Source organism: Echinops telfairi, unplaced genomic scaffold (assembly GCF_000313985.2).
Source record: "Echinops telfairi isolate 266 unplaced genomic scaffold, ASM31398v2 ScPeMD7_7469;HRSCAF=8507_1, whole genome shotgun sequence".
Lineage (NCBI taxonomy): Eukaryota > Metazoa > Chordata > Mammalia > Afrosoricida > Tenrecidae > Echinops > Echinops telfairi.
The window spans coordinates 1,328,615-1,340,516 of NW_022111373.1; the positions used below are offsets into that span (position 1 = coordinate 1,328,615).

At 50.3% G+C, this 11,902-nt stretch overlaps 1 protein-coding gene across 1 annotated transcript; it reads right to left on the reverse strand.

The window, feature by feature from the left end:
* Nucleotides 1-5,678: 5,678 nt before the first annotated feature.
* WNT8A (Wnt family member 8A) lies at nt 5,679-10,228 on the reverse strand. The gene is made up of 6 exons (XM_004697013.3): nt 10,161-10,228; nt 10,026-10,059; nt 9,697-9,835; nt 8,304-8,429; nt 7,309-7,451; nt 5,679-6,209 (listed from the first exon to the last, which is right to left on the reverse strand). Exons 1-6 carry the CDS (start codon nt 10,226-10,228, stop codon nt 5,679-5,681), a joined length of 1,041 nt encoding a protein of 346 aa, XP_004697070.1.
* Between the last annotated feature and the right edge of the window lie 1,674 nt (nt 10,229-11,902).

Sequence of the window (11,902 nt, forward strand, 5' to 3'; positions counted from 1 at the left end):
TATAAATTTATCTAGCCTTGTTTTGAGAAACGATATATAAATGCGCTTTACACAATTGATGTGTGTATGGATTGGGATAACAGTTGTATGAGCCCCTAATAAAATGTTAAAAAAAAAAAAAAAAGAAATTGCGAGGGATCTTCTCAAGGCCACTGAGTCTCATCAGAGGTCTGCCCAAATGTTTGGGAGTCTTAGAATGCTGCGGGCACTTGGGGGCCTACTTCACTACCAGATCTTTCCTATCCATGCCCTACTCAAATCTCCACCTATTCTTAAGGCTGAAGATACATAAATACTGATTCAGGTGGGACTACAAAGCCAATTTCCTGGTAAGCACTTTCCCCCTCCTTCTCCCTGGCTGACCAAGTACAGTCTGAGGCCCCCCCAGAGGTCCAGCCTAACTCCCTCTGTGTTTTCCCCAAGGGTTATCATGTCCCTTTTCTGATCTCTTCCTCTTGTTCCGTGAGATGGGCAACTGGTGACACAGAGTGTGCGTAGGGCCCTGGAGTCTACCTAGCTCCTCTGTGGTAGGGAATGCAGTTGGCTTAGGTGGTTTAGAGCTCTGTTCCTATCCAAAGGTCTTTAACTTCTCTGAGAAGCCTTTGCTCGGATCCTTTCACTTCATCTTTGTCAGAACCCAAGCATCTGTATCTGGGCTTTGGGTCTCTAGTTACCAATGGAGATTATGATTTGTGATTTGGGACTAGAAATGTATTCATCTTTTTTTGGACCCTGTCTTCCCTTCCTTTGTCCTCCAAAATAAACACTCCTTCTTTGACATTCCCTCTTGAAACTTTGACCTCCATGTAGATCATAAAGGTTAGGGTCTCCTGTCTTTTTTTTTCCGTGTTCCTCCCCAGAAAACCAGGATTTGGCCCTCCCAAGTCAGCAGGAGTCAGGCTAGCTACTTTATTATTCTAAGGAAGGTCTTTGCAAGTCAAAAGTTTTTGTTTTTTCATTCTGGAGAAGGCCTGAGAAATGTGACGCTCCTGCTTGCTGCAGAGAGAGGGGACACTTTTCACTGCATACGAATGGCAGTCATTCTACAAAACAATCAGGATGGCAAGAATGCTGTCTGAGATTGCTGGGCTCCTGGAGGGTAAGCGCTGTAAAAGAAAACGCATGAATTTACAACGTGGCAAGTCTGCGTGCCAGTCGACCTGCCAGCGAGTGGACTCATCACCACCCTGTGGGGTTTCTGAGGCTGCAAATCTTCATGGGAGCAGGCAGCCTCATCTTTTCCACAGAAAGGCTGGCGGGTTTGAATCACCCACCTTAGAGTCAGCAGCCCAGCCCCTAGCCCGCCGCTGTTTAATCATCCGTTGCCTCTCTGAGACCCATTTCCCCCCTGGGTAGGAAGGATAACAAGCCCTCAGCTCTGTGGAGTATTGAAGGAGAGTGTAAACCTACGCCTGATAGGTGCTTCCATCTACCACGGACCCACTAGCCTCCCCAGGGTTTTCTTAACCAGTAAGTAACCAGTGGCCTGTAAGTGGTGTCTGACTCCCGTAGACTCCGTGTGTGTTAGAGCAGAGCTGTGCTCCAAATGTTTTCATCGGCTGATTGGTCAAAAACAGTGTCAGGCATTTCTCCACAACAACCTCGAGGCTGACTCTCACCCCCAACCGTTTCTGTGCCAGCCACAGGTCCTGGGCTTGTACCATTTAGGAGTTTCCTCCAAAACTCACTGTAGTCCAATCAATTCCGACTCATAGTGACCAAATAGGACAGAGAACTGCCCTGGTGGATTTCTGAGACTGTTGGCTGGTTAGGCGAGTGGAAAGCCTCCTCTTTCTCCCAAGGAGAGTCTAGTGATTTTGAACTGCTGACCTTGGGGCTAGTAGGCCAACATGTAACCAGGACTCCTGTAGGATCCTCCTCGGCATCCCTAATTCTACCTCCTTCATATTGTTAGCTTTCTGCAATGGTTTTCCCCGGTTCTTAATTCTCAACGCTGATGGAATTCATACACAGTCTCAGATGGTACAGCCTAGTTCTGAAAAGCATGCCTTGCCACCTGGCAGGGGTGTGGCAGAGTTCTCACTGAGAATGGCTGCTCCAGGGGAGTGCGGACAAACCACATGGAAAATGGAGCTGGAACGGAAAAGGGAAGCTGGAACCTGCTTTTGTTTTGTTTCTAAACGATTCTCTTGGGACATAATACACATAACATACAATTCAGTAGTTCAGTCATACCGAGAAGAGTTGTAGGACAATTACCACGATTAATTTGAGAACATTGTCTTCTTTCTTGTACTCCGTGTCATTAGTTCCCCATGCCCCCCAACCTCCCCTGCCAGACCCCCAAGAAACCATGAATGCAGTTACTGCCTCTCTAGATTCACCCATCCTGCATGTCATTTACCGAAAAACACACAAAAACAAAAAGCGAAGAAAGAGAAAAGCTAACAACCACAACAAAGAAATAGTGAGGGAGAAAAGTTCAATTGAAAAGAAAGCAGAAAATATTTTAAACTATTTGAAAACTTTAAAATGGGTGAGAAGCAACAGTGTTGCAGGCACTGGGTAAACATATTTGCCATCTAAATCACAATGGGGACCGTACAGGCTTGTGTGTCCAGGTGCGGTGAGGCGGTGGCTAAAGTTACTGAAATATGGGAATGGGCTCCTGAACAGGTTTCCCTCAGTAAGGTGATCTCCTTCCAACAGATTTTCAAGCTCCACCATCACACTGTGGCCAATCTGTCTTGGACCCTGAATCTATCAAACATGGGTGGTTTTTTTCCCCCTGTTTTTTACTGTTTTGTCACCTTAATGGTACCCAACTTGTTACAGATGAGCCAAAAGGAAAGGGGCGTGGAATAGTAACAAATGAATCTGAATGAGACCCTAAAGCTTTGGAATGAATCTGTCAGGAAGTTGATGGATGTTTAGAAACCCAACTTCCTTTAGTTTCTGATCCAGGGTCCGTGTTGGAAGATTTGTTGATGTGACTGACTGTCATGAGAAGAAGATGGATAAGATAAGAGAAACTTGGGAGCAGTAGAGACTAGGGGAGACACTTTTTCCCTATCCCATTTTCCCTGGAATTCCCAATTTTGTGGGCTTTACTAGTGAAAACTCCAGAGGCCTGTGGAAAAAGCAACAAGCAAGGCTTGTTTTCCTTGAATGACCATGTAGATAGGCCAGCAGGGAGGAGTTTGTTTCTGAAAACCCCTCCTAAGAGTATTTGCAGGCATCAGCCAGGTCCTGGGAGGAAAGCGTCCCCCCAGCAGGTGACTGGGTCCTTTGGAAGGAGGCTCACTTAGGAATAAGGGGAGAGGGCTTCGTTTATTCGCTCACCCCTCATCGCGTCACAACTCAAGGCTTCATGATGGGTAGTTTGGTCTCTATATCTGTTGGGTAACCTCAGGATCAGATACTTTTTTTCTTGGAGTCCAGGGAAATCATCTTTATTGTTGGTTGGCTGTTTTGTCCATAATTTGGGGGCTTATAAGAGTGTCTCTCCTATTCCCCCTTCCACCACTACTACACCTCAACACACAAAGCAGACACGCTCTCTCTGCTACAAACTTTAGTGTGTTTGTACTTTCCTTAGAAGAAGGACTAGGTAGATTTTCCATTTCCATGACATGGACTACATTTTAGGGATTTCCCATGGTCTCTAGCTATTGTATGTTATTGTGTGTCATCTGTGCCATTGTAGGTCATTAAGTTGATTCCAACTCATAGAGGCCCTGTGGGACAGAGTAGAGCCCCAGAGGGTGTCCTAGGCTGTAATTTTTACAGGCACAGCTTTCCTTCCTTGGAGCAGCTGGTGGATTTGAGCCCTGATCGTCCGGTTAACAGCCACGTGCTTAACCACAGCACCGCCAGGGCTTGTAGTTTTCAATGTAGCAGAAGCTCAGGAGATCAGAATGGACTTTCAAGACACCTAAGTAGGTTGCTCCTCAGATGGCCACTTCCTGGGGGATCATTTCACCTTCTTTTTCACTCAAAAAATTGGACTGATTATTCCCTTTTAGAGGTAAACATATATATAATGAATTGTATTTGCATTATAATATAGTGATGCATATTATGAATTCTTTACTTTTTTGTTATTGTCAGATTGAAAAGCACAAACCCAAAAAGGAAAACAAAATCCACTGCATTTTGATATTACCTGTTGGCAAATAATTCCATTGATATGTTTAACAAACTTGCATTCATCCTGAGAATGCTGTTCCTTCCATTCATTATATCACCCATGTTTTCTATGTAACTATTATTTCTCAGAATAATACTTTAAAAAAAATCATTTTATTAGGGGCTCATACAACTCTTATCACAATCCATACAGAATAATACTTTATGGTTGCCTTATGTTCCACTGTAGGGCCATGATTTAACTAGCTGGCCTGACTGATGAACGTTTTTAAATGTCTTTCTAATTTAGAATGATGAGCTAGTGATCAGTCGTTTTACTTCGTTTCTTCAAGATATTAGAAATACTTCTTGGCAGGATGCACAGCCTGTGCAGACAGGAGAGAGTCTCAATGCTGAGATATTCAAAGTTGGGGGGCCAGAGACTCAACCCCAGTGCTTTCTGTCATGGGAAGATGTAGCAGTGCAAATGTGGAAGGTAAAACCCACAATTCTCAGTCATTTGTCCTGGGGTCCAAGTCTTGATGTACAGACACCGCAGGAAGCCCAGTTTAAGACAGTGACCACATTTTGAATATGGTTCTAGTTCAAAGGGCTTCCTTGTTCCCTCAAGTTGCTTGGGGTGCATTAAGATAAGATCTTTGAAATCTGGGAACCTGGATTGTTTTCCTATTGGCCAGTACCTAGGTATTAATTTTATTACCTGTCACATTGAAATCAAGGGGTTTGGCTAGTACCCGTTTGCTCTTAGGCTGAGGAATAATTAGGACACACACTTTTCTCCTGCTGACCCTAGGGTTTCCGAAATTCAAAAATGAAAAGGTCCCATCTGGGTCAGTTCTAGAAACATTTATTGTAAAATGAAGTTGAAGTTCCCAATCTGGGAAAGTAACAAAAACAGGGTCATTTGGCAGCTCTCTGGGGACAGGGGTGTGTGGGAGGGTGGGGGACCCCTCTTGTGGAACTTTGTCTATGTCAGTTGTAGTCACCTGGACACTTAGGGTGACCCTTCCTTCTCCATGGCGCTGGAGAAGTCCTTGGGTTATGCTGGGTGCTACCTTCCTCAAGGTTGGGTGGGAAGAATTCTTAAAAGTGCATCCTTGGGGGAAAAACCTAATGCCCTCTATCCCCCAGTAGGCAGCTGTGTGGCCTCAGCCCCACGGATCTGCATGGACTTGTAGCTGATCTTTCAGAAGACGAGAGTGGTGTCTTAACCAAATTCTGCCATTTTTACTTCCATTCTCTCTGTTCCCCGAAAGTAACAAGTACTTTGAGGGTCCATTTGGAGATGGGCCCTAAATAAACTCCATTCAGCAAGCTGCCTAAACACAGGCACCAAGACTGGAAGTAGCCCGAAGGAAAGTTGATCTGGGGTCAGAGGCCCAGGTTCCCACTGAGAGGAATATGCCTGTACCATCTTGAGTCTGCAGCTCCCTCTCTCATCAGTTATCGTAGGGACTTCAGGCCCACCCGTGCCTTCCCATTTGGGTCCCGTCTGCTTTCTCCCCAAGAGGAGCTGTGCCCTCCCTCCTCCACGGTCAGGTCACAGAGCAAGTGAGTGGGTGCAGGCGCTATTGAGCCCTGCCCTTGGCCTGGGGCCCCGTGCAAAAGTATTTGCTCACAACCTGCCGACACTGGTCGCACTTGACTGTGCAGCACCACTGGAATTTACAGTGACAGCTGCGGGTGACCTCGCTCCTCCTCTCCTCCACCTGCAGGCCGCACTCGGTGCACAGGTGCCGGCAGCTGCGCTGCTCCCCTCGGGCCGGGCCGGGGCGCTTCTGCAGGCACTCTCGACCCTCGGTGCCGCGGAAGCTCAGGCTGGAATTGTGGACACAGTAATCTGGCGACTCCTCCAAGAAGACCAGCTCCGCCTCCGCGCTGGGAAGGAAGGGCTCCGTGGGTGCCCGGCGGCCCTCTGCGCTGTTCCCGGTTCGTAGCTGCCGCTTGTCCATCTCGATTTTCAGTGCCCGGTCATACTTGGCCTTGAGGTAGTCTCCCGTCTCCCGGAAGTCCGCCAGCTGCAGCCAGCACGTCTGCACGCTGCAGCTCCCGGAGATGCCGTGGCATTTGCAGGTCCTCTTCATGGTGGCTCTCACTGCCTTCACACACACACACACACACACACACACACACACACACACACGGAATGAAAGAGAGGACAGCTGAGGCTGGAGTTCTTAGTGTCACAGGAAGTTCTGGGGGATGCTCTTGACAAATATGGGTTCCTGGCTCTACCTCAGACCTTGTTAATTAGCATATATGTGTGCAGGGGGGTGGTCAAGGGCCTCCCTAGCAGCCCTTTTAAAGCGTTCCCCTACTCCTGGGATCATTGGGATGGTGAACCAGGAAGGAGCTGAGAAGGTGACTGGGCCCTGGGGACCAGAAGCTCCAGGTCCAACTCAGTCACTTGTGGAGCTTGGTTTCCCACCTGCCTTGTAGAGGAGGTATATAAAATAAAGATCAAGAAAGTAAACTTATAACAGAAAACAGAACCATTGCTATTGTTATTGTCTTGAAGCCGGAGGTAAGGAAGCTCCTGGCCTCTGAACCCCCAGCCCGACTCCCTGGTGGTTGTTTCCTTGACAACCTCTCCCCCAGGACAACCAGGTACAGGGAATGCTTATGATCTTGGACTCTGGGTCCAACTTGCTTTCAGATTTGGGTCCAGAATCCTCCCAAGGCTGCTGTGCCACAGGGATGAATGGAAATCCCTGGGGTGGGGGTGGGGGAGAGAGTCTCTAGAGGAACCTGGATCCAGAGGAACTTGCGAATCCCCTGGCAGCCCAGATGGACCCGAGGACATGGACTGGACAATAAACCGCAGTTCCTTTCCTGGAGCATGTAGTTGGAGGGATCAAGTGCTCTGGAAACTGGGCCTTGAGTCTGCACTGGTCAGTATGCCCTGAGGCCTGCCTGTGGAGGGGCCAGCGCAAAGAGTTTGGTGTTAAGAGGTCTAGATGGGGAGTTAGATGACTGAAGTTCACTCCCTGGCTCCCAGACTTATTCGTTGTGCTGCCTCGGATAAACCACTTGGTTCAGGCTCTCCAGGCTCCATTAGGGAGAGGATGGGGGTGGCCATCCCAGTCCTGCTGGGTGGCAGGAGGATGGAGCGTGTGGGCACGAGATGGCTCTTGGGGAGTTGGACAGGCCTGTGGGGGAGAGGCGGTGGTGGCCCTTGGGCTGACTGCAGGTACCCACCAGCCTGCCCGCCCTGTTGTTGTGCAGGTTCATCAGGGCCCTGGTGTCCTTCCCCTTCTCCAGGCTGTCCACAAAGAGTTTGGAGATGCGTTCTCCAAATTCCACATTGTCGCTGCAGCCTCCCCAGATCCAGCCGGGGCCTCCTACACAGAAGGAAAGAATAGGCTCTGCAGACAGCTTTCTTCGGTGGGCCGAGACGATGGATCGGGACGCACCGAACCTGAGCGCCTGAAAAACTCCTAAAGCTGAAGGGGGACGAGGCTAGGTGGAGGCGGCCTTGTTCTCAGGGCCAGGGCGCACCCTGCAGGTACTTCCTAGCTCTAGGGCCTAAGTCTCCTACTCAGGGACATTGGGGCCGGCCTCCAAATCAAATTCACTGTCGTCCATGTGGGCAAGGGCAATGCTGACTCAAAGGGACCCCCTGTGGGTTTAGAGATGGTAAGTGTTTATGGGAGTAGAAAGCCCAGTCTTGCCCCCTGAGGAGTTGCTGGTGGTTTCAAACTGCCGACCATGCAGATTGAGGCCCAACGCGTAACCACAATGCCACCAGGACTCCTGGGGCTAGCCTAGATGGTCTCCAAAGCTCAGCCCAACTCAAACGTTCTGGGATTCTGGACTGTTACTCAACCACAGTCCAGAGATTCCTCCGCTGTCATGCGTGAGAACTCTGTCTGCATCAGTCTCTGGGTGTCCTGTCAATAGTAACAGATAACCCAAGCCTAAGCCAACTTTAGACTCTCTTTGGTCTCCTCATTCCTACTTGCTTCTAACATTTGGAGCTTGGTGATCTGTGAAAATCTCTGGATTCCTGGACCCATGCTCAACTCTCAGAAGAGTCTCGATCCAGGAGTTCCTGCAAATGAGGATGCTGTTGGAGTTGAGGGGATTGAAGGAACTAAGTCTGCCTCAGGGTGTCTGTCTCTGCAAGACTCTGGCCTGCACTCAACCCTGCAGCCCTCACCTCTTCCTCCCCCTCTAAGAGACCCCCAGCGTACCTGTTTTCCCATTTTTTGACTCATCACAACCGCAGTTTTCAAAGTCTCCCATGCTACAGTTCTTGGTGATGGTGTACATGACTCCAGCGGAGCTGATCGCGTGGATGAAGGATGTCTCCCTAGTGGCTTTAGAAAGAAGGAGGGGCTGGAAGTGTGGACCCTGATAATCTAAAGCCGAGGCTTTGCACAAGTAATGTTCTTCCTCTCCTTTGACAACCCCCCCCCCCTTGGGTTTAGGAGAAGAGTGCTCTTCTACTTGAGGAGGTCCTGATGTTACCGTGAGCAAGCACCTCCGTGCTGCAGCAGGCTAGAGTAAACCTGAGAGCCGGTGAGAGACAACAAGACTACCATCCTCACCACTGTTCATGGGAGTAGAAAGCCCAGTCTTTCCGCCCTGAGGAATTGCTGGTGGTTTTGAACTGCCGACCATGCAGGTGGAGATGGCATCAGGGCTCTGCTCTCCCGAAGTCCAGCCAAGAGTTCTGTCTGCTAGCCACTGCTACTCAGCCTTGCACAGCCCCGTAGGGTCATGGGGCTCGGGAAGGAGAGAGGACTTGTCTTCATCCCGACCATTAAATAATCATAATAATGAGCATGGCTATGGCTTACTAAACTCCAGAGAAGGCATAGGCAGAGGGCATGCCCTTTCTCATGACTTACGGGGCAGGGGGGGGCGGGTCATTCTGAGTGGCCAAGGCGATGGGGGGAATCACCAGCTCTTCTCATCCGTCTCTCTGTGGCAGGGTGCAGGAGCCACCAACCCCATGCCGCCACATTTCCTTTCCACAGACTCCATCTGTGTTCACGCCTACCTCGCCCCTCTGCCCTCACTGCCAGCTCTTGTCAGGCAACTCTCCACTGTCGCTGCATGAAGGACTTTTAGCACACTGCCACACACAAGGACAAAGAGCTCTGCAAGTGTGCAAGTCAGGACACATGCACGCGCGCGCGCGCGCGCGCGCGCACACACACACACACACACACACATGCCACCCCCACCAGAGGTGCAGCTCAATCTATGGCAGCTTCTCTACTGTGGAGATTGTGTGACAACTGGGCAGATGCCCCACTCTCTGGGGTGCTACCAACACACAGCCCTCTCCCCATTTTTTGTTCATGCAAATCAGCAAGAGAGAACTGTGTACAAACACATCAATACAGGTGCACACTCATATTTATATAGAGATGCCTTGCTATCCACCTCATTTGATCCTTAGACTACCACCACTGACCTACGCAGAGCTGGTCTTACTGGCCCTCATGACCAAAAATGCAGAGAGAAGGGCAGTGACTCCCTCAGGGTCACACGTGCCAGGTCAGCCGAGCGTTGGTAACTTTTCATCTCCCTGTGCACACAAATGTTCACACCACATCCGCTCCTGTGCACACTTACCACTCCTCAGCCTGTTGTGAGTAGAGAGCTGGAGCGCGTTTTCAGGGCAGTTCCAACGTTCCCAAACAAACTGGAACTTACACTCCTCGATGCCACTCTGGGCACCCAGGGCCACGCTGGTTGTGTACGTCAGATAGGCCTGGGGAAGGGCAAGGGTGGGGTCTCAGGTCTGCCCAGCCCGGGTCCTCTGGGGCTGAGGGAGCAGGCAGGGTTCCACTAAGGACATGGGGATGCGGGTGGGGGCGTTCCTCTGACACAATTTCCCTTCCCCTCTTTTCCTTCCCTTTGGAGCACAGCGGGGTATAAAAAGGAGCCAGGGGTCAGCCTACCTGGGGACCTGTCATCAAGAAATTACTCACTGACCTGCCGGAGAGACAAGAAACAAGGCAGAGGTGAATGGGGATGAGGCTTGGTGTGTGGAGGGGCAGGGTGCAGTGAAGGAGAGCTGAGGGAACAGAACTTACCAGGCAGAGGCGCTGAGGGTGGCACAGCATATGCCCATGGCCACCCAGATCATAAAGAGGTCCCCCATGGCCCTGCTCACCCCTGAGGGCTAGGTCCAGCCCAGGGCCAAGTCCAGAGGAGTGAGGGGAAGGGAGGGCCTTCTCAGTATTTATGGGGGAGATTCTGAATGGTCATGGGGGGGAACCAACAGCTCTTCTCATTTGTCCCTCACTGGCAGGACTGTGAGAGGCACCGACCCAATGGGGGACCAGGGAGGAGGGGACTCGGTCCAAAGCCTGCAAGGAAAGCCCCGCCCCCCTGACCTGCTCAGCCACGCCTTCTTCCCTCTCCAAAGCTGAGCGGCTGAAGGCTTTCTCCCAGCCTCTGCTTGTCTGTCCTCTGGATGGGAAAGTAGGAGTTCTGGTGGTGTCGTGGCTACCAGCTGGGCATCTAATCGCACGGTCACTTGTTCGAAACTCCCAGCTGCTCCTCGGGAGAGAGAGACGAGGCTTTCTACTCCCGTAAAGGGTTGTAGACTGAGAGCCCCACAGGGGCAGCTGCTCTCACCTGCTCTGCAGAATTGCTAGGGGTTGGAATATACTCAATGGCAGTGAGTTTGTTTTGTTTTTGTGTGAGTATGAGAAAATAAGTCATAAAACTCTTTAGGCAAGAGTTTTTCTCTCTTCCTGCTTGAGAACCCATTTCTCTAGGGCCACTCACCCCACAGTTAAGTCATTTATCCCTTTGAGCAGCACGGTCCTTGCCCTGCCTTCCTCCACAAGGTGTTATAATTATAGAGGACCTCGTTTTGGGGGCCCCCTCTATTCATTTTACCTTAGCCAACAAGGGCACCATTCCTACCTCTTCCCCTGGGGGACTACACGTTCCACCTGGGGCCTTGAAGCAGGTGTTTCTGGGAGCAGAAGCTCCTCAGGGGCCATTTCTGCAACAGATCCTTCTACTGAAGTCTACTCATGCAGTTCCCGGATGCTTCCTTCATTCCTAGGGGCTGGCGAGTCCTTTGTATGCAAACCTCGTCCTTCTGCACAGTTTCTCTAAGAGCATATTTTGTATATGAGGGCTAGCTCTCTCTACTTTGTTGACTGCTGTATCATGAAGAATCAACTTTTGGGTCACCCGAGACTGTATCTGCAAAGACAGAGGCCATTGGGACACCGCTTTGTGGCTGGGAAGTCAGCAAGTTCAGGTGTTCTAAGTTCACTCTACATTCTCAGTGTTTAAACATGCTTGGATGCATGAGCAAATGAATAACGGGAAGAACTGATGGTCCCTAGTAATGACTCCAGGTGCTATTAGGCTCTGGGTGGGGACCACTCTGAAGAGAAAGGGCAGAGGTCTTCTTGGACTGGTGAAGCTTTAAGGGTCAGAGAAAAGTGCAGTTGGGAAGTCATGCATAGCTCTGACTTATTACCCTGCACCACGGCAACATCCCCACCACTTCCCGGCAGGCACTCTGGTCCTGCTTGGGACAGCCACTCCACCAAAGGGGTGCCAGGGGCTGAGGCCTTGTTCTCCAAGAGTGGGCCAGGCCTGGTGCTGGGCTGGCACCTGCTTATCCTCTTGCAACAAGTAGGAAAATGGGAAGTGTTGACAGATTTGTAATAGCAGTGCGATGAAGTAGGGTAGGTTTGTGGAATCCAGTAATAAGAAATTTAGGCTGAGGGAGGAGACGGGCCAGTCAGGATGCAGGGTAGCAACGATGAAACATAACAACTTTCCTCTAGTTCTTCAATCCTTCCCC

Excerpts from the sequence above, each read along its gene's own strand:
- WNT8A (XM_004697013.3), bottom strand. The coding sequence starts at position 10,228 with ATGGGGGACCTCTTTATGATCTGGGTGGCCATGGGCATATGCTGTGCC. Across the intron at positions 10,060-10,160 it reads ACCCTCAGCGCCTCTGCCTG|GTCAGTGAGTAATTTCTTGA; the intron begins GTAAGTTCTGTT and ends TCTCTCCGGCAG. Across the intron at positions 7,452-8,303 it reads GTCAAAAAATGGGAAAACAG|GAGGCCCCGGCTGGATCTGG; the intron begins GTACGCTGGGGG and ends CCTTCTGTGTAG.